Raw genomic sequence first — 26,110 nt, forward strand, 5'->3', positions numbered from 1 at the left:
TAGAGACTCCATTTAACTGTATATAAAGCAAATTGTAGTTGTGTGTTTACCCTTTCAGCAAATTGCTTTCACGCTTAGACTACACATATACCAAAGCATGTGTGTTAAAAGTAGTTCTATAATAGGTTAAGATAAAGAGTTTATCCTGTGTAGTAATTGTTGTTAGGATAAAGTATAAGTATTCCCCCTTCAAGAGCTAGTGTAAGCATCTTTGAAAGTTCATTTAACGATTGGAGTTTTAGCTGTAAGTTTGCCAATATGGTGTCATTTGCATGGAACAAACTGCTTATGGTAATTGTGTTGTGTATAGTCCCAACCAACAGTCTGCTAACTAACATCCAAAAGAGGCAGAACATGTGGGTCACTGGCACATTGAACTGGCCAAAGGTCAATGTGTTTGAGCCTAGCCACCCCTGGAGATCCTTTCGCACCTGTCTCGTAGGAGTCCCTGAATGGGATCCTCCAGCATTTAAAGATTTAATTAGTAATGAGACTCAACTGAATCGATTGGCAATGTTGCAAGAGTGCAATTGCACTGTTGGCTTCACATTAAGACAACCTGAAGCCTGTTGGCAAGCAAAAAATTACCAAAGTTCTCAATGTTACAACCCTCAGAAGAATTAGATTTGTTAAGTTCCACCAATACCTCAGGTGGATGGATAATGTTTGAACCCCCGACAAAAAGTCATTCTAACAAAGTAATGTAGCCCTGAGCTGCAGTCAACCCTATAGCTGATCTCATTACTACCATTGAAAGTAAAGCCTTTGTTCGTGGTGCAATCTCACAGGACAATTACCAAAGCGATTACCTAGTTCCATCTTCCTAATCTGTGGGGATAGGGCATGGAATGGGATTCCTGCTAGTCCACATAGAGGACCCTGTTATCTTGGGAAACTTAACTTTGTTCCACCCAAGCTTACATCAATTGTTGAATATAGCTAGCAAAATGAAGAACATTGAACAGTCAAAGCAAAGCCTGAATGAATTAAAGTTTAGCCACCCTAAAAAGGCTCGCTTGCTGGACTAAGGAAGGATTGAATTTAACATCCACAATGTTAAGTGAGCTTTCAGCCAATGTGAGTAGTGTATGTCATGCAGTATTATGACATCGAGCTGCAATGGACCTTTTGCTCTTGGCACAGGGACATGGTTGTGAGGAGTTTGAAGGCATGTGCTGCTTGGATCTTACTGATCATTCAGCTTCCATCCATAAGCAACTGCAACAGCTACAGGATGGGTTACATGCCCTGGAGGAAGATAGTGACCCCATTGGAGGTTGGTTCACCAGCTGGGGCATCACCGGATGGTTGAGGTCTCTTGTGCTAGAAGGGGGACGGACTTTACTTATAATGTTAATTGGGATGACAGTCTAAGTGGTATGATATCTTATCCAAAGCCTGGTTTGTGCAAAAAGAGAAAGGGGGAACTGTTGCTATATTTTATATATTAGTAAAGGCCTGTATGCACAAACCAGGCTTTGAAATAAGTCGTGATATTAAGGGCTAAAATCCTTGAAACTTGCCTGCAGAAGAGAGAGTAAAGCAAAACAATATCCTTGTGTACAAGGATAAGAATGTAAACCTGTGTGTGTTAGCCAATAGTAGCTTGCTCTGCCCGCAGACTCTGTAGAACCCTATAAAAGGTGTGTTAATAATAGAAATAAACGGCATTCACAATTACTTCTGTGAAGACGGGTGAACAGCTCGGGGGTCTTTCAACAACTGGAGGCTGAGGAAACACCATTTATCTCTGTGCAAGAGAAAGCCAAATCCATCTCCACACTTGACAGCTCCTTACTGGAAAGATAAACTGAAGGGAGCTTGGGGAAGATCAGACAAGTGACTGGAGCCTAAACCTGGAGACCAAACAGGCAGGAATCAGATCAGCCAGGAGCTGCTGACACAGGGCTTTGGCAGCATGGCTGCAGAAATGAGGGTGCAGCCCCACCATGTCCAGCCAGCTCCATCCTCCAGCACATGCTCTGACCTGCAGAGCTGCCTCCAGCCCAGGGATCCAAAAGCAGCAGGACCTGGAGCTGCTGGAGCGAGCCCAGAGGAGGCCATGGAGACACTCCAAGGGCTGGAGCCCCTCTGCTCCTGAGCCAGGCTGGGAGAGCTGGGGGTGTCCAGCCTGGAGAAGGCTCCAGGAGAGCTCAGAGCCCCTGCCAGGGCCTGAAGGGGCTCCAGGAGAGCTGGAGAGGGACTGGGGACAAGGGATGGAGAGACAAGAGGGGAATGGCTTCCCAATGCAGGGGCAGGGTTAGACTAGAGATTAGGAGAATGTCATCTCCACTTTGGAACTTCCCCCCTGCAATTCAAACCATGAATTACTTCCATGCTGGAAACAACTTTTTATAGATGTCAAGGCCCCATAAAATCAATATTTTTTATTTTCTTGCCTAAACTAAATTGCCTTGCTCCTTCCTTTCATTACTTTGTGTTTTAGTTGGCACACCTTTTTTCCATGAAGCACAGACCCAAAACTGGACCCAGTGTTCCAGCAACAGCCAGGAGAGCCAGACAAGATCTCACACAAATCTCAGAGCTCTTCTTTGCAACCTTGCCATACTTTTGTGCCCTGCTTTTGCTGCCTCAGCTGTTTTGGGCTCTAACCAGAACTGGTTCTTCACTCACTGCCCATCCCATCCTGACGCTACGTTTTGTGATTGCTCACGTGCAGGAACTTGCATCTACTGAGTAACAGCCTTGGCCTTGAACTGTACCTTCAGTTATCAAAATCCTTCCAAAATCTGCTTTGTAGCACCTTGCAGAGACTTAGTGTTATGGGATCTGTATACTTAATAAGCACATCAGTGAAAATGAAAACCAATCCCACAGCCTTGATTTTCCAAAGAGCCCAAACATATTCAATCACCCTCCAAAAAGGAGAGTTTTCTCTTAGTTTTAAGTGGAATTTCTTGTGTATCAATGTGTGCCCATGGCACTGGGCAACACTGGGAAGAACCTGGCTCCTTCCTCTTTGCACCCTCCCTGCAGGTACTTGCAGACATTGATGAGCCCTCCCTGAGTCTGCTCTTTCATAGGATGAACAGTCCCACCTCTCTCAGCCTTTCCTTACAGGGGAGGTGCTTCAACCACTTCATCATCCCCATAGCCCTTTGCTGGAATCTCTCCAGTATGTCCATGTCTCTCTTGTGCTGAGGAGCTGGAACTGGACACAGATGGAGGATAAAAAATATCCACCACCCTTGCCTTGTCGCCTGAGCTCATCCCTTTGATGCAGAAAGCATCAGGTTATCAGGCATGGAGGTCTTTTGCAATCTATCCTTTGCTCCCAGTCACCTCTTTGTTCTCTCTGTGTTTAGGGGTTATTGGCTCTGTCACCTCCTCAGAGAACACAGAGAGGTCAACCCTCCTGGAGCTCCCCAAATCTTCATTCTTGCCCTCCTGGAAGGCAGGAGTGACACTGGCTTTTTTTCCAGGACTCAGGAAGACTGTGAGGAGATGGAGAGTGTGCTCTCAGTCTCATCTCCAGCTCCCTCAGCACTCATGAGTGCACCCATCATGTCCTGGGTGTTTGTGAATGTCCAGTTGGTTCAGCACTCCCTGACCTGGTCCTGTTCCTCCTCCAAGGGTCTCCCTCGCTCCAGACCTTCTCCTTAGTGTCAGGGTTCTGGGAGTCCTGAGACACTTGTAGAAGCCCTTCTTATTGTCCCCAAATTCAGCTCCACATGGGCTTGGCTTTCTGAACCCCATTCCCACAAGCTTGAACCACATCTCTACAGTCCTCCTACATTAGCTGTCCCTGCTTCCACCTCTCGCACATCCTTTTCATGTGTGAGCTCAGCTAGGAGCCCTCAGCAAATCCATGCAGCCCTCCTGATGCCTTTGCTTGACTCCCTGTTCATCAGGATCCTTGAAAATACACCAGCTCTCCAGGGCTGTGTCCCATAGGCACACTGTTCTCCAGCCTCGTGACCTTCAAGACATTCACCTGGGCAAGGAGCAACCTGGTGTGCCTGCTTTAGCAGGAGGGCTGCACTGGATGATCTACAGAGATTCCCTCCAAACCTAAACACTCCATGACTCTGGGATCTCAAGGGATCAATTAAATCCCTGACACATGAGATTCAAAGCCTGTCAGCTGACAGCAACTCATTATCCACAAGTATCTGCAGTCTGCTAAATTCCCAGCCTCCTGTTCCACAAACTAATTCCCTACCATACTCTCCTTTAAAATTTTTGGCTGTGTAGGAGAAAATGGAAAAAATTATTTTCTAAATTAATTTTTTTTAGGCAAGTCATAATTATTTATAAACCTTTCCCTATGGTGGGAAGTGCTTTTTAATGAAGATGGTGCACAGGAATTGGCAAGGCCAGGTTTTAGCTAGCCCAGAAGTGGGGATATTCTAAATAAATGGGGGAAGGTTCACTGGCAAGGCCATTGTGTCAAACAGCTCCAGATCAAAAGTCTGGAAAACAAGGAGATCCAACATAAAGGTTTTTAAAAAGTAAGGATTTAAACAATATAGAGGGAAAAAAAAAAAAATGGAAATGCCTTGGGTCATATGCTAGAGTTGCCTCTCCCTCTAAAGACAATTCTTGTCAGGTAAAAATGGAGGTCAGGAAAGACACAGGATGGGAGGGAATATGGGACAACTAAAGAAAATGGATCAATGCTAGAAAATTCCATCATAATTACTCCTGTCAAACTCACAGCAAGCCAAATTAAGTCTCTTTGATAACCAGAATGTGGAAAATGGTGGGAAAACTCCCATTTCCTATACTCCCCATTTCCGCAGTGAAACAACTCTCTGGGATCAATCCCCAGGGCTTATAACCTCACATTCAGCCTGGTGGTGTTGGCCTTCAGCCTCCTGCTCCTGCAGCTCAGCCACACACGTGGGGTTTACGGGGCCCCAGCAGCCCTCAGCATCCCCCAGGAGTGCTGGCAGGATCCTAGAGGGAGCCTGGTGCCCCCATGGGCAGCTCAGGGATCCCACAGGGCTGTGGTGACTGCTGTGATGCCTGAGGTGGGGCAGGTGACAGTCAAGGAAGGACATGCTGCTGCCCCTGCAGACAGCACTGGAGCTCAGTGTAAGCCAGCTCCACCATGCAGTAGGACAGGAAGAGGGATCTGGCTGCACTGGGGTTCCTTTTTGTTTCCTTGATCCCTCTTGAGACAGCTCCAGAGGCAGGAGCAGGCAGCAGGGCTCCCCTTCCCCCAGTCACTGATGTGGGGCAAAGCACACAGATACGTGTCACACACACAGACACAATTTTCATGCATGATGCTCACAAGGGGGAATGGTGCTGCAACTTAAGAATGGGCAGGATCAGGCTCCAAACCTCCTGGGTTGACCACGCTGCGTCAGTGACCCCAATGTGCTGAGGAGCGGTGTCCCTCCACAAGAAACAAGGGCCAAAAAATCCACCACACATGAGCTACGCCCTGGGAGAAGGACTACAGAAAACAAGGGAGATGGTTACAGAAAGGAGCAGCAAATGAAATCTGTAGAAGTGGCATGGAGACCATCAGTAAAGCCCACATGGGTACGTGATCTGTGAAGAAAGGTTTGAGGAAGGGTTCAAGGGTTCAAGGAAGCTGGTACAGCTCAACTACGAAAGAATATATTGTTGCATTAAAATATATTAGCACAGCAGGCTAAAGAAGGCGTAAGTCAAAAAGCCAGACCTACTTTCTAACACAGAAAACAGAATCTTGGCCTCAATCAGATTAAATGCAATAATTTAATCAGGCAGGCCAGAAATCAGTCTGGGGGGTAACTGGTTAAAGGCATCAAACTGCTGCCAAGTCCTCTTTGTGATGCATGAAGAGCAAGGCAGGGAATCTACTGAGATGTGGAAGGAGCCTCCAAGAAATGTATGCAGAGGAGGGGATCCTTTTTCACCTGGGATCAGCCGCTCGGAGCCCTCAGGACTCGACCCAACCACCCTCCCCACCTCTGACCTGGGGAAAGCAGCCCAGGAAGGGGACTGGCCAGAGCACTCACAGTGAGCTGGTGGAGCAGGATCTGGGGGTCAGTGACGTGGGCCAGGGGCGGCTGTGGCTTGGCACACACAAACATCAGGTTGGAGAAGAGCCGGAGGAAGCAGAGCTCCACCCGCACCCCACATGGGAAGGTCACCGTTTTGCTGGGCAGCTCTGGAAGGGAAATTCAGGCATGATCAGCTCCTCAGAGAGTCCTGTCAACACCTCCCTGCACAGCCGTGTCCCTGAGGGGCACAGGCACCCCCAGTTCCCTCCTCCTCTCCCGTATGGCTCACCTTGGCTGTGCCCCCAGGGCTCAGGGGCTTCTCCCGAGGGACAGATGGGGTCAGTCAGGGACCGGGCTTCCTTCAGAGTGTGCTTGATCTCCATCACCTGCTTGCCAGCGACCAGGGGGTCACGGCCAATGTCTGTGGGAAAGAGTTGGAAGCACAAGGATCACTCCTGCCTTTCAGGCCCTGCATGAATGTCTCCATGATGCTTGCAGGCTACTGAAAGCTCCCATGGGGCATGGCCTGTGATCTGGATTTTAGGGAGGTGGCTGGCTGGGATGGGATGGGATGGGATGGGATGGGATGGGATGGGATGGGATGGGATGGGATGGGGTGATGTGGAGCCACTCAGTCTCTGCTGTCTCACCCCTGCCACTGAAGCGGGTGGTTTATTGCTTCTCTTACCTTCTAACACATCCTCCAGCATGTGTGTCACCTTCTTCTCTTGCAGAATGTGTTTCTTCAGATATTTCATGAAGATCCCCGAGCTGAACTCCCCATCCTGCAATTCATAGGCTTCTGCATCTTCACTCCTGCAAGAGTAAGGGTATTTCTTCAGAGTCCTCGCAGTTCTGCACTGGGCATGAAGACCATGTGAATCTGGGGTGGCCAACTCCATCCTGACTCTGCTGGCTAGGTCAAAGTGAGCTTCTCAAGAAATAATACAAAGTGCTTTGGTTCTCCAGTGCCCTGGAGAGGGTGGACAGGCCACAGGATCGGAAAAAGCAGTGGAAGAGAATGGGATAGGACAGCACAGTCTCCTTTGCCAGCCCAGGTGGGTGATGAAGGTGAAAAGACAGTGGAACTGGCACTGGACCAGTAAATACTACCCAGCATCTCAGGAGGCCTTGGGTGGGCTGTTCATGGGACATGAACCTGGGAAATCAGGCTGAAGAACAGGTGACAGGAGCTGATATCACCTTCACACAGAACTTGTAACTGAAGCACAGGCTGATGGCAGCAGGAAGAAGTGCCTGAACAGCAAACCCAGCAGATGGAGGGTGAGAGCCAGAGGGAACATGAAAGAAGCTCTCTCCAGCCTCTGTGCACAGAAGGATGGGAGGAGACCGGGCTGTGCCAGAGTCTGGTCCCGTGTGAGGGTGTGGGGATGGTGGAATCACTCACGTGGAATAGCCATAGACAGTGTTTCCCCAGGGCTCCAGCGGCTGCACCTGGGACAAGGCACACCCTGGGTTGTACCTGGGGAGGAGGCAAAGGCACAAGTCAGTGTTGAGGACATCTGTCAGCTGGAGGGGACAAATCCCACATGCTCCTCATGTCCATCTCTTAGGCATGGCAGGAGGATCAACTCTCACCTCGGATGTAACCAGAGAGACTAAAGCTGGGAGTCACACCAAGAACCCAAACCACAGGGAAAGGAGTAGCTATGTCCAGCTGTGACTTATCTGCACTGGTAAGCTGCTCCCTGCCCTGAGCCTGAGGCTGTGGTCCAGCCTGGAGCTGTGGGTGCGTGCTGCCACCTCCCTACAGAGGCTGGATTTTAACAGCTCCAGGCAGCACCACAGTGCAGAGAACACACAGGCTCATCGTGGCCCAATGGACAATCGTCCCTCAAGAAGTCAGAAGTGCACAGCACCATGGTTATGGCTCAGTTGTCTTTTCTGGGGATCTGGGACACCCTACAGGCCCTTCCAGATGATGGAACTTTTGCCTCAGGGATCCAAAGCAGGCTTTGGATGATACACACCCAGATCTCTCTGAGAGATGGGATCAGGACATGAGTCTCAAAGCCCAAAATTGGTCCTGGCACCTTGGTCCAGATGCAGCTGAATGAGCACAGCCCCTATTATTTCCAAAATCAGGCACATCCATGGTGACAGGATCTGATTTCCAACAAATAAGATATAATGGTTGCATTGAATAGTTAAACCCTGCCCATCTGACTGCAGCCAGACTGACAGCATAGGGACAGGCTGCCTCCAGCTCACACCAGTGACTCAGAGCTGTTCCCAGTCACACAGTGACAAGAACCAGGCACAGAGGCAGAGTTAGTCCATGTAATTCAAGTCCAGCAGTTTCCTGGAGCTGGAGCCAGCACACCAAGAAGAGTTGAAAGGACAGAGGGATTTCCAGCAGCCAGCATGTCACCTACTGCTGGTGGCACAATCTGGAGGTGTTTAATGGCACAATTCAACTGGCTTGTGTAAGTTGTCCTAAAGATGATCAGAAGAGAAAATGTGAGAAAGGAGACATGTTTCTAAGTCTGAATATTGAGATTTATCTGCTCTTCAACTGCTCTTAATTTAGTGCAGAAATCTTTGGTTCCAGGTCCAAGGATAAATCAGGGAATTACTGGAAAAGGCAATCACATCCACCCAAAATCAGCATATAAATGTATGAGGCTACACACAGGCTCTGTGTTCTGATTCCTCCCCTGCTAAGGCTGAGCATCTGCTCCCACTTGGCAAAGGGAGATGTGTTTCTCACCACCCTGGCATTTCTGATGCCAACACATGGAGTGAGGAGAAACTCTGGGTGAGCTCCCCCTTAGCACAGACACAGCTTTCACTGACAGAGCTGCATCATCAGTCTGACTAGGAGGGTTTTGGGAAAGGAGGCCCTGGGAGCCTTGTTTTACACAGCAGTGAACTATGAACTCCAGATGCTTTCCTAAGCTGAAATGGTGACTTCTTGAGAAAAAAGTGAGCTCAGGACAGAGCTCCTGCCCCCAGGAGATCAGGGATAACACCCACTGCAGGAAGTGCTATGCTTGCTGTGGAAAAGGGGAGGTGTGAACTTTGGGGAAGGAGGGAGAAAACTAGCTGCACAACTTTGCCTAAATATAACAGCAGATCTCACACTGCATCTTCTTCCCAGAGCACCACTGAGACTCCATTGAGCAAAGCAACCAATGGCAATGCCAAGGAAGGAGACAGCAGCTCAAAACCTGTTTTATAGATTGTTAACACTTAGACTGGTGGTCCCTGTGCAACCCCCATACTGCCTCCCTTCAGATGACACACCAGCAGCCCAGAGCCACAGCAGCCCAGCTCCAGCTGAGTATCCATGAGAGCCAGGTGTTCCTGCTTGGCTGCAGGCCCTCCCCTGCCTCTCATCACACTGGGGAGGACAGCCAGCTGCTGTGAGGTGTGCCAGGGAAGCAGCACACTCTGCTCTCAGCAGCCAGAAAGAAGGGACAAAGAGGATGCTCCCATCTGGGGAGTTCAGGGCAGCATCAAGGGACATCAAGCTCCTGCTCCAGAGCTGTGGGACAAGTCCTAGCACAGCCAGTTTTAAGCCATTCAAAGCAAGCAGCCCCACCACTGCAGCTAAAAGGCATCGAAAATTTATCATCTCTCCAGGGTCTGGCAGCTCTCTCAGGGTATCAAAAACCCTGTTGTCTTTCCAATTCTTAGCGCAGGAACCACAGCATGAAGAGAGAGATATTCCTACATTTGCTCTCCAGGTCTTTTCTGACCTGTAAATCTGCCTCAGGAGCAGAACTAAATAAACTAATGACAGCTTCTACTGCATTAGTCCACCACCTCTTCTGAAATTGAACAAGTAGTAATTTCCTGCAGCAGGATAGAAGTCTGCAGGCCAAGGGAGGACAATGGGTTTTCCACAGAAAGTGGGAAAATGCTGATCTCTGACCTCAGCAGCAGCAGCAGCTTCACAATATGACCACTTCAGAAGGATTTAGGCCCAGTAAAAAACAAGTAGCAGGGCTTAAAATATTTCCCCTGTCCTGTTGCACTCTTCTCACAGATGTTAACAAGAATGCAGCCAGGAGAAGAGAGGTGAACTGAACACTCCCAGCCTGAGCATGTAGGAAATATGGACCAGGAAAGCACACAATCAGCAAGATCAGGTCAGGTGGGTCAGGCCTGAAACACAAAAGACAAACCCTGTGCTGAGTTTCAGCCAACAATTTATGCCAGGCAGAGCCATCCCTCCCCAGGCTTGAGGAAACCTGCCTGTACTTGCTAGGCTTCTTCACCTCAAAAAACCAAAGGAGGGTCTCGAGCCCCTTCTCTCCAGCAGATCTCAGACAAGGTCTGATGCTCTGTGCACTAATACATGACTGACCCATCCCCCAGGACACCCTGCAGGACCAGGCAATGTGGTTGATTTTATGGCATAGATCAATGACCTCTGACAGAGGCTCAGCAGCACCATGGGGGATGGGGCAACCACAGGGGCTGTCAAAACCCACAGCTGAGGATGGCCACCCTCCCCCAGCCCTCGGAGTGCCCAGCCCAGGTGAGGAAGGGGAAAGAGGCCCCTACCACTTCCTGCAGGTGTCCAGCAGGATGATGTTCAGGGCTGTCTGCTGCTGCTGCATCTTCTGGAGGATCCTCTGCACGCTGATGCAGTTCTCAGGGGCATAGGGTTGTGGAGCATCAACAGGGACCATGTAGTTCCTCCCCAGATGTTCATATCCGTGCCCAGCATAGTAGAATATAGCTGGGGAGAGGAGAGGATGAATCAGGATGCCGACCTGCAGGCGTGTAACCAGCTCCCCATGGCCACATCCCACCTCCTGTCCTGATGGGATACTAGTGCAGGGCAGACCTAGACCAGTAGCACCTATGGAACTGGAGCTATGTTGATCTCACTATTTCAACTTTTTCCCAATTTATTCCCTTCATTAGAATTGGAAGCAGCCCCAAGAGGGAATCCTGTACTTGTGGATTCCTTCACTGTTTGTCTCCTGAAGGCTCTGGGTTTACACACATCCAAACTCTATGTGCTACAACCTGCCAGGCTGTTTCATTGTTGTATAATGTTTTGGTCAGTCCTCAGCTCTTTGAAGGAATAAAGCAACAGAAAAGGATTTTACCAGGATGGAAAATACACTGACAGCCATTTAAATGATAAGCTCCTCAGTTTCCTAGTTTTGGAGAAGAGACTAACACTACCGCCTAATCAGGTGATGGGAAACATTCTCAATTTAAAAGGTCTGCCTGTATTCACACACCTAAAAGCTGGCAAAAATCAGACACAGTGACACATGAGTTTTTCAGATGTCCAGAACATGAGGACCATGAGCTTCAACAACCTCAAACCAGGCACTAGACCTGTTAGGCAGGGGAAGAGTCAGACTCATGCACATGCCAGTGGGAAGCCCAAGACCCAGCAAGAATTTTGGGTTTTTCTCTTAAGCACATGAAACTTAGTAATGACCGAAGCTGGGATTCCTCTCCAAGCCCTGTGTTCAGTGCAGGGCTGGCACAGGGATCCCAAACAGGCTGGAGCTTCTCAAAATGAAGCTGCACAGTGGCTGGCTACCCCTACCCAGGACCAAAGACACTGCTTGGGGGATGATGGTTGGTGAAAGCCAACTTGAGGAATTGAAATGGGTTAAAAATAGCTCTACGAGGTGATGCAGAGAGTTGTGTTACTGCAACTGGGGGACAGTGAAGAGTGAGAAATCAGAAATGGGAAAAAGAATGTAAGAAGCAACAGCAGGAGAAATTCTTCTCTCAGATTCACTGCCAAAGCACACAGTTCAGTGAGTAACCTCTCCTCTATTTTCCCTCCGCTGTTCCTGCCCCTGGAGTTGGCAGGACACTCATTTTGGTCTGATTCTGCATGAATGCAGTAACAGGGGCAGGAGCTGAAGGGCTGAAAGCATGCTCTCATCATGTGGAGAATGGAAAACATGATCTCACAGTCCAAAAGACCTTGAGTCACCTTTGGTTTCTATTCGCAGGGGACAATGGAAAGTTTCCCAAGAGGACATTTTCACAGGTGCCCATGAGATTTGGGTTCCTGTTCTTGCAGATCGCCAGCCAGAGGCAGCAGGCTCTGATTTCCAGAAGCTTTAAACTTTCATAACTTGCAAACCAAAGCCACAAAACCCTCCCCCAAGACTAGAAAAGAGTATAAAACAGGAAGTCTTCTAGAAAAATTAGATGCAGTTTGGGCCCCTTGAGCCATTGAGCACTGGTGGCTTTGGTCTCTCTGCCTGTACATGCAAGGGAAGTGATGACATCTGTCACAAGGCAGCATCACTGCGGCTTGGAAAAAAATGAAATATAACAGGAAAGCCCACAATGAATGATTCAATCCTTAAATCTTCTAACTTTTGAGATCTTGTTAAGTACCTGACTGTACCACCAAGTGCTCCTCATGCTATATAAACCAGAAAGACTCGTGTTCAAATTCAGAAAAGGTGAGTTTCACATTACCTGAGCAACTTCTCCAACCTCTCCTGGACTGAATCTCTCCTCCTGAACAGGAAAGTCAACAATTTGCCCAGAGATGGAAAGGGATGTTTTATTCTGAGTTCTTCCCACATTGTATGAGTCAGAACTGCTCATCACAGAAAAACTTCTGAGTACAAAATTAAAAAGGGGAAGCTGCAAACACTGCTTATAAAGCAGGAAATGTCAGCATGAGGCTTAATAAAGGCATGACTCCATATTTCTAGTATTCCACTCACAATTTTCTGCTCTTGTTGTGTTTCCAATGTAATTTTTTTGATTTGGGGCTTTTTAGGGTGCTCAAAATAACACCCACGGGGATTCCTCATTTGCCTGAGGGTAGAATAATTAGATCATTTAGAGGATGTTTGGGGCCTTCAAAAATCCTTTGCAGCTTTTCTAAGAAGAGATCTGGAGGAAAAGCAGCCCAATAACCCACCACCTCCATACAGTGAACTGGAGACACCTCTGGATCATAAAATCATTAGGGTTGGAAAAGACCTCCAAGATCAAGTCCAACCTCGGACTGAACCTCACCATGCCCACTGAACAGTGCAGTGCCACATCCAGTTGATTTTTGAACACTTCAGGATCCCAGCCTCGGAGCTGTGCTGGGATGCTCTGGAGATGTGGAAGAAAGCCTCCCAAAAGCCTACAGCTCCTGGAGGGACAGAGTCCAAAAAGCCCAACTGCCCTCATCGGCATTGACCACACGACAAAGGGCAATAAGCACCAACCCATGGCGGCTCATGTCCACCAGTCAGCCCCCTCCTCCTTCTCTATGTCTACACAAAGCTTTCCTGACTTCAGCTCTGGTGGCTGCTACACAGAGGTGGCACCTCCAAGGCTTCTCAAGCAAGAACACTGGGATGCCACAGGAGCATGCCCAACACAATGTACAGGACTGGCTGTCACAGGCACCTCTGGGGTCTTCAACAGGCTGCCTGACTTGTTCCTGGAGCTGCCACCTCACCACAGCTGGGGCACTCAGCAGGCAACCTGACCCAATGTCCCACCATTAAATCAGGACTCCAGCGAATGTGGCAAGAACCCCAAACTCAGTCACTGCTGGATCCAGCCCACACTGGAGTCCACTGTCTTCAAAGAATAGCACACCACTCAGCCTAGAGAGCTGTTAAGAAAACATCAACCTAAGCAGGCATTGCCTCACAAACACTCGACTCAGCTGCTACAAAATCAATTTTGTATTTTGTAAAATCAGACAGCACACAAAATCAATTTTGCCAGGAAGGATCAGAGGCCATGAATGCAGAAAAGCTCTAGAAGTTTAAATAAGGCAGGACAATATGAAAGGTTTGCTGTTTCCAAGCATTTTTTTCCTCTTCAGTGCTTAGGAAGGGCCATGGATAAAATGCCATTTGGTCCTCATGTGGATAGAGGGTAAGAATGGCAGCTGGGATGACTCTGGCCTGGGAGAGGAGGTAAAGCCTGGGATACATGAGGATTTCAGAGAGCAACAACGAAAGGAAGCTGCAAGTGAAGTCACGGGAATACGTCGTCATAGGCACTCAAGCAGAGCACCAGGACTGTGCATGGCCCTTCCCACCAGCTCAGCCTCCTCCAATGAGTCAGTGCTTCCCAGAACAAGGTGGCTGTGCAGCATTTACCCTGTGGCCAGGTCCCCATCCATTGCACAACCTCCAAACCTCATGCTGAATGCCAGCCTGGAATCAGCCCACACTGACTTTCACTGTCTGGATACCATACATCTGGAATGTAAGCCTCACACTGAGGTTTGGAATAAAAAAAAAAACAAACACCTGCAAGGTGTTTTCAGGGTATCTGACATGCTGGGAGAATCTCAGGGACCTCAAAGATGCTACTTTCACCACCAAATTTGAACACCTGCTTTAAGACCCACGAGATCTGATGGTTGGGTTTGTGGTTGAGGAATGCTTCCTTACTGAGCACAGTGCACAATTAAGCACAAAGCCCAACCTCAAAGCCATCTGCAGCTGGGAATGCTCTTCTGCAAAAGGGTTGTCAGGGGCCCAAATTAGACCTCCAGGAAAGAGAAACAAGGAAATCATGACCAGATGCAGCAAGCAGGGCTCAAAAGGAACTCACTTCCTCACGCATGAGTGGAGGGGGGACATTTAGTCTCCTCAATTCTTTTATCCAAAGAAAAATCAAACCCCCCCCTTCCCATTCACTATTGGAAGCACTGACTCCCCAAAAACTCAGTGTAAGCCCATGCTGTTGGCATTGGAGGTTAGCCACATGTTGGAGAAACATCCACTTTGCCTGACTATAACCTGCCAAAACTAAACTACACTTATCCAAGAGCTCCTGCCAAGCCTGGTACTGATGCAGGTCTCCCTTGAGATAGCAACATTCAATTTATTCTCTTTTAATTCAAGAGCTGTTCAGAAAATGGCCTAATCCCTACTCAGCATGGGCAGGTGGTTGAGCTGGCTTGGCCTTACCATAGACTCCCTTCCCCAGTAGCTGCAGGAAGCGACTGACCGCTGTTGCCATCTCAGCCTTGTTCAGATCCAGCAGGGAGACAACCTGGAAGCCCAGATGCTCCAGAAGACGACTCAGCTCAAACACATCCCTCACAGGAGCCATGAGGTTGGGATGATGCTGGTAGCGGTTGTTGCCCACCAAAAGTGCTATTTTGCCTGTAGCTAAAGCAAAGACCAAGTGAAAAAGCTGTAAATGCTCAGCAGGAGGCAAGATCTCACCTCCTCCCGCTGGAGTGAGGATATGGGCAATCTAAGGAAAGAGGCAGCAAGGATAGACCCTAGGCTTCTGCAAGCCTGGAGCACCCTCCAGAAAGCCCTTAGCTTTCTGAACACTTTGACAAAACACACAATCAATTTAACAGAAAGGCTTGAAAAGTTTTCACTTGACAACCAAAATCCCAGGAATGCAGAGGTTCTGCTCTACCTGCCCTACTGTGACCACAGGTCTGGCGTGTCAGTGGTGCTTGGGAGGGGGATCCACTGAGCCAGGCTCAGGGGTCCTTTCCCTCATGGGGATGAAGGTGAGAAACCCATGGCTCCTGCTTTGATTTTATCCCCACCTCCCACTGTAAAAAAAAATGGATTTATGTTGCTCAGTGGTGGCGGGTGAAAGGAACTTTGCCCTGTTCTGAGGAGGTACTTCAAGTAGGGATAAGCTGTCATTTGAACAACACTTGCAAAATCATTCTGCAGGCACACAGCTTAAGACTCAGTTACTCATTAGGAATAATCTTACTCCACTTGTTGAAAAAGATCAGGGCTTGGCAGGGGATGGGACTCATCTTATGTTGTGCAGCTCTAATCCAAAAGTGCAGAGGCTGTGGCAATGTGATCATAAAGGCTTGAATCGGTCTCAGCAGACAAAGCACCCCCATTCCTCGTCCTCCCATCCACCCTGAAGCCTGGCTTTCAATTAAGGGAATATTTGCTCAGGAAGAAAAGATTACATTACTCACCGAAAAACTTTCCAGAGCCACACATACCTGGGAAAGAAAGAGGGAAATTATAAGCCTGGGTTCAGTAAGCCTGAGCCCAGCACCCAGTGCCAGGTCTGAATTCTGCTCCAACATCCCCAACAATGCACAGCTAGATCAAACACACAAAGGATCTGCGCAAGCAACATTCTTCAAGCAACTCTTTCATAGCCTGACTGCTAACCTTAAAGACATTGGTCTGATGCTAGGAGGATTTATGAAATCCAGCCTGATTTATGACATCCTGAGCAGCTGGGAAGCAAAGCCCAGAGAAGTGGCAGAACAGGGAAGAAGGGTCAACATGGAGAAGCTCATACCTGATGCGACTCACCTGCTACCTTGCTTCAGCAAAAGCGAAGGAAACACAATGACTCAAGGTAATAAAAGCTCCAAAACAGAGTTTCTTGCCAGAAATGTTCAGTGCAGAGGAAGTTGCCCTGTTTGCTTTTGATTGCAGTAATATTAGCAGAGTTTTTCATCTCCCTGCTCTGCCTTTCCTTGTTTTAGCAATTCTGGCTCAGAAAAGCCACTTTGGACTTTGGTCCACAAGCTCTCCTGCCTGAGCACTTCCAGCCTCTTAAAATCATTATTACCCTAACAGCTCCAGCTCCTCCTATTTCAATCAGAAATAAATATAAAAATCCAGCCTAGGAGAAAATTCATGCTCTAGAACCCTACATGCTCTAGAAGAAATTAAGAATAAATTGCATAAATCTCATGGGTCTTGAAGATCCTTGACCCCTGAACCAGTGTTGCTGATGCATGAGAGAACATGCTGCAGAACAAAACCACTCATCCTTTTCCACCTCTGACAGAAGCTCCCCAGCAGTAGCACATTGAACCCAATGCAATCTGTCATCCTTTTCTCACTTTCTGTCCCCCCAGGATGTGTTTTTCCAGCTGTGAGGAGGCAGGCAGAGTGCTCTCTGGCTACACAAGATCAATTTGCACTGTGGAGAAATTTTAAAGCCAACCTAAAAGGCAGCATAAGAAGCTCATGGCATAGAAAAATCTCTAGGTGGAGTAAAGAGCCAGAAAAGCCAGCCTGTGCTATTCCTGCCTCACATAAGGTAAAGGCAGAGGGCCAAAGCAGCCAGAAGTGGAGCATACCCGCAGCTCTGGGAACACATCCTCCCCCTGGGGTCCATCACTCACATAGAATCAGCCCTGAGCTGCCAGCCCAAGGGGCCTGAACCTTCCCAAATAAACACCATCCTCTCCAGCTCTGTATCCGAGCACATCCTTTCACGTCAGCAAGACTGGAAATGAGTAGGGCCATGGAAGCCTGCTGTGATTTGGTCTGGAACTGTGAAAGCAGCACCTTGGCATGGCAAGAAAACAGCAGAGAGCAGCTGAGAGCACTGAGCCTGCCCTTACACAGCAGGTGTCTGACACACTACAAGGCCCAGCAGCATCCCATCTGCCAGACAGCGCATCACTGCATCTAGGAGGTTTTCCAACCGCTGCTCCCTTTGCTCCCTGAGCCCCATTACCAAAGAATAATGTTTATCATGGTCCTTGTTCACCAGCTCAGCATCTCCAGAGAGCACCAAATTCCTTTGTCCCCTCTAATTACATCTCACACCAGGTGGTATGCAGCAAAGTGATGTGGGCTGGCTCTGCTCACCGACGTGAACATCCACGGCGTTGGTCCAATGCTCTCCATGACTGTTGGAGGCACAACAGAGGTATGTGCCAGAGTCACTGGCCTTGGTGTGGGCAATCTAGGCAGATCAAAAGTTAAATCACATTATTTATGGTAAAAGACTGAAGCTCCCTGCCAGGATCTGCCAAAGGCATTTGTGTTCATGGAATAAAAAGTATTTTTCCTTCTGTTCGCAGAGACTCAGCCTCACAAAGAATCAAGACAGGGACAAGAACCAGAGCAGCACCAGCTGATGGGGACTCTGGTTCTCCAGCCCAGGGTCCTGCTTAGAGAGGGACTAAAGCCACCAGTGAGTCAGGGTGGCCCCAGCTCTGTCTATTCAAGCCTTGAACACTCGTTGCTGCACATAGCTGCCTTTCTCGCTCCAGCACAGCACCATCCACCTCCAAAAACAACCTCTTCTTAGTGCCCAAACTGAACTTTCCCATCAGAATTGCAATCTAAGGCCACCATATAATACCATCTAAGGCCATCTGTAATACCACTGACCACTACTGAGAAGAGACTAGATGTCTTGTCCTTGTGCCCTTCACAGGATGCCCTGGAAGGAAATCTTCTTTCTTGATTCAAGAAGACAGCACTGACTTACACTCAGCCAGAGACACAAAATAAAGCCAGCCCCTCAACTGCCTCCCTAACTCTTTTCTGTCAGGACCAACCACATTTCCTTCTAGGTCTCCAGAAGGCAGACAGCATTGCTGCAGCTCCATCAATCCAGAGTCCCCTCCACACACAGACAGTAACTGCTCTCATGTCTCTGTGTAAAAGGGCACAAGAGATGTGCTGACATATCTATGGACTGGTTACCTCTTAGAGGAATACCCACAACTTTGAAAGAAGTCCATAAAACATTCCCCCTTCATGCAGAGTCATCCAGCCAGCTACCAAAGCAGCAGGGTGGTACATGGAGAGCTTTCTCACAATCCTGCAATCAGCTTCTTCCATTACCCTCCTCAGCACCCAAAGCTCCTGTACTATCCCCAGAAAACCTTACCCGGAGTTTTTTTCTCTTCTGCTGCTCCAGCAGGTTCCCATTGCGGTACCACTGGTAGCTGGGGGCTGGGACCCCCATGGCAGCACACTGCAGCTGCAGCGGCTGCCCCAGCTCCACCCATTGCTCACTGGGGTTGAGGACAATGACCGGTTCTCCTTGCCACAGCCGAGGGGGCAGACCTGCAAGGCAGCAAGACAGAGTTGGTCCTCCCTCCACAGGGACAGCAAACAATGCCATTTTTGACCATCATTATTGCATCTTTCTCCTTGGGGAGCAGGGAACCCTTGGGAGCAATGCCTGTGATAGTAAATGCCACACCAAAGCCCCGCCTCTGGCTACCCAAACCTGATCCTTGCCCTTTCCTGCCAAAGGTGCAGTCAACATTCTAAGGTCAACCACACCCCGAGTTACTTTTGGTCAGCTCTGAAGCAGCCAGATGGGTTCTTCAAGTCCCAGTACCCAATATAACTCTGGGAAACCCATGGCAAGCATGAGGTGCAGGTGCATGTGGACAGGGCTTGAAGCAACCTGGTCTAGTGAAGGTGTCCCTGCCCATGGCAAGGGGAGGAGCAAGATGAGTTTGAAGGTCCCTTCCAACCCAAACCATTCTGTGATTCCATAATACATCAAGAAGGTAAAAGACAGGCTTGTACCTCTGGCAACACACTGATGGACCTCTACCTTCACCCAGTCGGAGAAGACGACATTTCTGTGGAGGTCATTGACTCTGCAGGTGTAGAGCTGGGTCTGCTCTGCAATGATGGGCAAGTCTTCATTGGTTGCTCCAGGAATCAGGCGGCAGTCAGACTAAAGGGAAAACAGGCAGTGGGCAGCAATTCACTTCTCACTGCTGGCAGTAGAAGGCACTAGGAAGCACCTTGTAAGAGCAACAAAAGTGGAAACCCCTGGTTTCCTCCCTTCCTTCAGCTCCCCCACTGCATGCAGGGACCCAGCCTGGTGCCATACACAGGGCCACCCCATCCTTACCTGGTACTGGCAAAACCACTGGTACTGCAGTGAGGTGTGTCCCTGGGCCCGGCACCGCAGCACGAAGGAATATCCCACCGGGACAGAGACAGAGACTGGCTGCTCCGTTATGGCAACGGCTGTGGAGAAACAGCATTTGGAGGTGGGAACTGCAGTCACAGTTCAGTATCTCACTCTCACCCAGTGGCCAGGCATGGTGGGCTTCAAGAGGGACACCCATCCCAGCAGGCAGGGAAGATTGGAAGAACAGGGATGCTCTTGTGCCCACAGAATGTAGAGAGGATGGATGGATGGATGGATGGGTGATGGATAGATGGATGGATGGTGGGTGAATAGGTGGGTGGACAAGAGGAAGGGTGGATGGAAGGATGGGTGGGTGGGTGGATGAATGACATGGAGCTCTTCTGGGTATTCTCGCAAGTGCCCGGGAGCTGGCACAGTCACTCTGCACCGTGGCCACTCACCTTCCTGCATCGCTTCTCTGGCGGCTCCTCCCCGGCCTGGGCGGCCGCCGGTCGGGCCCGCGGCGCTTCCTCTCCCCGGGACGCGGCGGCGGCACCTGCGGCGAGGGACGGCGGCGCTGCGGCGGCTCGGGCCGGGCCGAGGGGCCGCTCACCCGGCGCGGCGGCCCACGGCGGGCTGGGGGCTGCGGAGCCGGGCCGGGGCCCGCACTCGGCTCCCGCCGGCCCCGCACTTCCGCGCTCCCGGCCCGCCCCGCGTCCGCCGCCACCGGGGGCGGCGCCGCCACCGCCGGGGCTGCGGCCACCCCGCAAGGACCGGCCCCGCACGGAGCGGAGCGGACCTGGGCTGTGGCCACCCCGCAAGGACCGGCCCCGCACGGAGCGGAGCGGACCTGGGCTGTGGCCACCCCGCAAGGACCGGCCCCGCACGGAGCGGAGCGGCTTCGCGTGTGTGGCCCGCTCCGACGGGGACGCTGCAGAACGCGCCCCTCGCCAGGATGCCGGGGCTGCCCGCACCTCCACGGCCACGAGTGACCTCTGCCCCTCGCCAGGGGGGTCCTCACGCCCGCTCCCACTGGTGACCTCGCACCCCTCCTTCCCGTGTTGCCCCCTCCCACACTCCTTACAGGTGACCTCCCCACCGCCACTCTGCCCTCACCCTCATTCACACGGGTGTCCTTCCCGTCTCCCTACAGTGTGTCGACATCGCGCCCCCATCTCCCCCCTTTACAGGTGTACTTGTACCTATCCCACAAATACCCTCACCCTCTCCCCACGCGAGTTTTCACCCTCATCCCCACTGATGACCTCACCCAATCCCCACAGCAGCCCTTGCCCTTTTGCCACAGGTGTTCTTGTCCCCATTCTGACTGGTGACCTCAGCTATGTACCGGGAGTGTCCTCCACTGCTCCTCCACTTATGGGTACACTTGCCCATATCTCCATGGATGTCCTCTGCCCCATCCCCACGGCCGTCTTCACCCACATTCCCACTGTCTCCCCATGGTCACTGCTGCTCTCATCTCCACACCCCCATGCCCCTTGCCCTCACCCCCCAGGCTCCACAGCTGCACTCGTGTCTCTCCTGGGCACCATGGCCTGAAAGGTTCATGGTGGAGCCAGCACTGCCAGGGCTGGGCACGTAGAACCCCCTTCCTCTGAGAAGTCCCCACCAGCTGGGCAGGGCATCACGAGGGCCCCAGGGGAAGTGGCGCTGGGCCAGGCCTCCGGAGGTTGCACAAGCCCCTCTGGGAAAGAAGGGGCTTTCTTTTTTGGATGGAGGACGCTGTGCCGAGACTTGCACTTGCAAGGTTAGAGCAAGGTCAGGCTCTAACACAAAACTCATCACCTTTCCAGAGGCAGCAGGACTACAGCAGGACTACAAGGAAATTAGCTGGAAGTGTTGAATGGAGAGGACAGAAGGTGTCCAGGGAGTGACTGATTGTCATTCCCAAAGAACTCTGAAGTGACTGGGAAGGGAGTGTGACACAAAGCTCGGAGGAATGAAGCAGGTCTGGGCTCAGGATAAGGGACCCAGTGACAAGGGTCCCATTCTCAGGGCAGACAAATTTGCATCTGGCTGGCTTCTCTCCGTGTTAATTAGTCCTAGGAAGCAGGTTCCCATGGTGCCAGGTGGGGACCAGGACTTCAGCACAAGAGGGACCATGGACCAGTTAGAAAGGAGGCTGTGAGAGACTCTCACTTTGCTGCTGAAATTTCTCAATCCTGTAGCTATGGGCTCACCTAGGAAAAGTGAAGCCATCAGGCATGTCACTCACAGGAGGCAGCATGGAAGGGCACAAACAGGGGCATCAGGATGGCAGAGAGAAGCAGTTGTGGCCGAATGCTCGTGGATCCATGCCCTGTGGAGCCCAGGGCAGGGCTGAGCTGTGCCAAAGGGTCAGAGGGACTAGGCAAGGCTGAAGGATGCACCTCTAACTGCTGCTTTTCTTTTGTAACAGATGGGGAAGAAGGTGGTGAGAAAAAGCCAAACCTAACACAACTGGTGGATCGAGGAAGTATTTTCTCCCTCAATGGCCTTTCCTTTGTGCAGAATGAGATAGTTAAACTGCAAAGGCAGGAAAACCTACTACACCCTGTCCATTCAATCTGACCCAGAGCAATTCCTGCTCCAACAAGGACCGGTCCCCTCTTTTCAAGGGTACAGGAAAGGAGATGCATAGCATAGGACCTTCCTTTGTGCTCATCTCCCCAGCTGTCTGAGGTCACAGAGACCCTCCTTTTTCCTATTTTCTCCAGGGTCCAGCTAGGCATTTGGAAATATACCCTTGCAGGTTGAAAACCTATAAAGAACTTTAAATTAAGGTTCTGGCTGAGTATGTGCCAGCAACTCTGTGGCACATGTATGCTGCAGTTATTATCTAGGCAATACACATAGCTAAAAAAATTATCATTAACTCCAGCGCTTTCCCATAGCTAAAGATGACACTTCTGGTTGATGCAGAATCTCTTCAAAGAGCTGGAGGTTGCTGTGTTCCCTGTTTCTTCAGGCTTGAGAGAGGGAATCCTTCTCCAAATACCTCCTCAGAAAGCCCATTGTGCTTGTCATCTGTCAGAGCCCTGCCCTGGCACCATCTGTTAATATTTGGGGAAGAACCAGAGGTGAGAGCTTGTTGTCAGAGTGCAGGAAGAAGCCTGTCATTTTAGAAAGGGAGGAACTTAAGGGTGCAGGATGGGAAAGGGGAGGATAAATTGTGCGAGTGAAGTGAGAAAACATCTGTGGCTGTGTGAGTCGGCGCTGGATTTGGAGGCAGAGGAAGAAAGCTTTGCTAACGAGATCTGAAGCCTCATTTCTGGCTGGCTCAGGCTGCAGCAGCTGAACGCGTTTCCCCTGGAGCCAGGAGCAGAGGGCACTGTCACTCTCTGAGCAGACTGACGGGAGAGAAGATGCTGTGAGAGGAAGCTGTCTCAGCAGGCATTGGGCACAAGTACCATTCGGAGCTTGAAAGGGCAGAAAAAGAATATAACCCTTTGCACGTCTGGGGGGAGGATCAAACACCACAGCAGGCTCTTTCTCATCACATCTGAGCTAAACCTGTGCTCACCATCCAGGCTTTTCTCTACTGATGGGGTGCAGCACTGAACCATAGCATGATCAGGGTGGGAAGGGAGCTCTGGGGGTCTCTGGTCCAGCCCCCCACTCTGAGCAGGATGTCAGTCAGCTGCTCAGCACCCTGTCCCATCCACAGTCTCACAGAATGGAGATTGCCCACCTCTGGGTCCATGTGGAACTACTTGATTCCCTTCACAGAGCAAATAATTTTCCTAGTATCTAATCAGAACTTTCCTCCTTGCTATTTGCATTTTGGCCTCTCATTCCATCCCTCCTATGAGGTAGTGAAGAAAACAAGGAAGTCTCCATTTGTTTAGCCTTTCCCTGAAGCCTAAAACCCAGCTTCTCTCATCCTCTTCTCCAATATCAGGTGTCTGAGCTCCTTCAATCTTTTTGGTGGACTTGATCCAGCATATTAGTGTCTTTCCTATGTTTGGGAATATGAAACCAGACACAGTTCCAGGCCCAAAGCAGAAATCTGCCTATTCTGGACACCTTTCTTAGCTAGTCTGGGCTCTGTTCTATCAGATCAATATGCCAAAAGAGTGGGCTCATGGTAAAATAATGTGTAATTCATATGCTGGGACTTCAGGTTTCCTGAAATTGTGAGTCCTGAAAGTCCTCTTTCTCCTTCCAGAGAAAGGGATGGGAGCAAGAAAATTCCAGCTTGGGACCTCCCAGCCCTGCATCCTGCCTCCAACATTTGGGCAACAGCTAGAGCAGAGCAAAGGGTGTGAGATCAGGGCATGCACACACAATATTCCTATGCAGCTCAAACATTTTTTGAACTGAAGGTAATATCTTCATACTGCATAAACTTCAGGAGATTTTCTTTCCAGAGATTTGTCCTGTGGATTTTATTAATCCCTGTTGACATTGAACAGACACAGCCATGTGTGGGAGTAGCCTAAAGCCAAGGGAAGGGAGGAAGCATCTCCCTTTCACTTATTTTATATCCTGCTAATTTGACTTGCTCTCCTTGTCCCTCTCAGCTGTGTATACCTCAGTCATGGGCACCTCAGTAGTTTCTTCCAGGCTGAAGAATCCCAGTCCACACAGATACCCTTCATGCAGCAGCCAGTCTGGACATTGGCTTGTCCTTGCTGTCCTTCTCCAAGTTCTGTGTTTGGATTTTTTGGGGGTCTGCTGTTTTCTGTTTGAGATGGATTATTCCTAAGTGACATTAGCTCACACAGAGCCCACTGCTGCCTATTGAAAATGAGTATGGTGGTTTCCCCATGGATCATGTCGTATTTGTTTTATGTAATTTCATCTGCTATTTCACTGCCTGGTGAAGGTAAGGCCTTCAGTCAGCCCTCTGGGACCACCCTTCTCCATATTTCCTAGGACCACATCCAAACATCTTAGTAGGTCCATCTCCTTTGCATTTGCCAAGATCAAGCATCCTCTCTGGTATCACAAATCCTGCAATTTACATGCCTGATAATGTGATCACCTGCCACAGTTGTGTGTCTGTGCAGGGCCAGTCTCTCTCCAAAGTCACATTCCAAATCACAGTATTTGCTGTGGAATCAGGAGTGTCCTGCACCAGCTGATCTATCACCTGCCCTGCTGCTTGCTGCCACATCTTCTGCCTCTCCTGCCCAGGGAGGATCAGCTCTAATCATGTTGTATTTCCTGGAATGGAGCAATTTGCCACCATTTCCCTGCTCCTGCCATAATCTCTGCTGTGCAGCCATGGGCAGGCAGCTAATCCACAGTAAGTCTGCTCCATCCATCATTCCAGCATTGGAGGAATGTGGTGCCACCAGTGACCAGTGACGTGTCTGTAGCGCATGATGCAAGAACTTGACAGAGAAAAGTAGAACAAGAAAATAATTCCATTTTATTACCCACTATATATTAATTTGGTATTAAATCACTATTAATAATTGTTTATGACATGTGACAATGTGACAATTGTGACACCTTTTATATCTCTCTTTTGTGCTGTCTATTTTTATGGAGACTGAATAAATACCATCCCAGATTTTCTCTTTGACCTTCTGGGATAAAAAACAGGCTTCCAAGCCATAAGACCCTGATCTGAGGATGTGAGTGCCATGCCCACACTGAGTGGTGCAGCCAGCCAGGGTGGGAGTCTTGTGCTTGCAAGGAAGCTGATGTTGTAGCTGATCCTAAGAGATCATGGAACCATGGAATAACCTGAGCTGGCAGGGACCTACAAAGGCCATCGAGTCCAACTTCTGGCCCTGCACAAGACAGCCCAACAATCCAACCTTCTCCCTGAGAGCATTGTCCAAAAGCTTCCGGAGCTCTGGCAGCCTTGGGGCCATGACCATTCCTTGGAGAGTGTGTTCAGTTCCCGACCACGCTCCGGGGAAGAACCTTTTCCTGATATCCAACGTGAACCTGACACAACTTCAGTGCTGCACCGTCGGCTTCTGTCAGCGGTCACCAGAGCAATCTTTGAGGGGTGAGAAATCCCCCGTGGTGGGGAAGCTATTCTAAGGAAAAGTTCACTTCTTCCCCAAAAGCTGGACTCGAGCTGGCAGCGACGGCAAGCGCAGGAGGAGGAGGAGGAGGAGGAGGAGGAGGAGGAGGAGGAGGAGGAGGAGGAGGCCGGGCAGGCGGCCGGGCAGTGGCCGCTGCCTCACGATTGACAGCGGCATGTGCGGAGTGTCTATAAACAGCGGCGGTGAGTGACAGGGCGGGCAGCGACGGCCGCGGGGCAGGGCAGCCGCACTCCGGCCATGAGCTCGACCCGCAGGGCCCTCGCGGGCCTCTACGGGCGGGGAACGAGCCACATCGACGGGGCAGAAGAGGCCGAGAGCGCGGCCTGGGCCTCGCGGCCGGACCGACGGAGTTACCTGCTGGGCATCCGGCCCCAGAACAGGTGAGCGCCGGCCCAGGGGAAGGCGCTGCCGTGGGTGCTGTCCCCGAGCTGGCCGCTGCCGTGGGTGCGGTGACAGCGGGCGCGGGGCTTTGCGGGGGGCCACAGACGGGGGACGGAGGCGCGGGGCCGGCGGGCCGGGCCGGCCGCGGGAAGGGCGGGGAGGGCGGGCTGGCCCTCAGCCAAGCCGTGAGGCTGC

The 26,110-nt window shown here is 50.5% G+C and overlaps 2 protein-coding genes across 5 annotated transcripts in view; one reads left to right on the forward strand and one right to left on the reverse strand.

The window, feature by feature from the left end:
- Positions 1 to 20,077, reverse strand: part of LOC111934323 (mucosa-associated lymphoid tissue lymphoma translocation protein 1 homolog) — a 29,222-nt gene extending 9,145 nt beyond the window's left edge. Inside the window, exons 1-12 of one of the 2 annotated variants that reach the window (XM_023934377.2) lie at positions 19,988 to 20,077; positions 19,524 to 19,642; positions 19,190 to 19,343; positions 18,537 to 18,715; positions 17,504 to 17,600; positions 15,859 to 15,885; positions 14,861 to 15,064; positions 10,494 to 10,671; positions 7,369 to 7,443; positions 6,649 to 6,776; positions 6,250 to 6,381; positions 5,976 to 6,127 (exon numbers count right to left, since the gene is read on the reverse strand). In XM_023934377.2, the coding sequence (XP_023790145.1) occupies positions 5,976 to 6,127; positions 6,250 to 6,381; positions 6,649 to 6,776; positions 7,369 to 7,443; positions 10,494 to 10,671; positions 14,861 to 15,064; positions 15,859 to 15,885; positions 17,504 to 17,600; positions 18,537 to 18,715; positions 19,190 to 19,343; positions 19,524 to 19,642; positions 19,988 to 19,997 (1,455 nt within the window). In that variant the 5' untranslated portion in view covers positions 19,998 to 20,077. The remainder of the gene's footprint in view (positions 1 to 5,975; positions 6,128 to 6,249; positions 6,382 to 6,648; positions 6,777 to 7,368; positions 7,444 to 10,493; positions 10,672 to 14,860; positions 15,065 to 15,858; positions 15,886 to 17,503; positions 17,601 to 18,536; positions 18,716 to 19,189; positions 19,344 to 19,523; positions 19,643 to 19,987) is intronic. The other variant, XM_023934378.2, reaches the window with a different exon arrangement.
- Positions 20,078 to 20,251: 174 nt separating this feature from the next.
- ALPK3 (alpha kinase 3) overlaps positions 20,252 to 26,110 on the forward strand; it is a 38,441-nt gene continuing 32,582 nt past the window's right edge. For 2 of the 3 annotated variants that reach the window (XR_015275663.1, XM_086848561.1), the window contains exon 1: positions 22,624 to 25,914. Coding sequence is in view for 2 of the 3 variants with exons in the window: in XM_086848561.1 (XP_086704687.1) it covers positions 25,772 to 25,914 (143 nt within the window). In the remaining variant the exon portion in view is untranslated. Of the gene's footprint in view, positions 25,915 to 26,110 lie in introns of all 3 variants that reach the window. The other variant, XM_086848562.1, reaches the window with a different exon arrangement.

This window comes from Cyanistes caeruleus, chromosome 13 (genome assembly GCF_971803275.1).
Source record: "Cyanistes caeruleus chromosome 13, bCyaCae1.hap1.1, whole genome shotgun sequence".
NCBI classification, from domain to species: Eukaryota; Metazoa; Chordata; class Aves; order Passeriformes; family Paridae; genus Cyanistes; species Cyanistes caeruleus.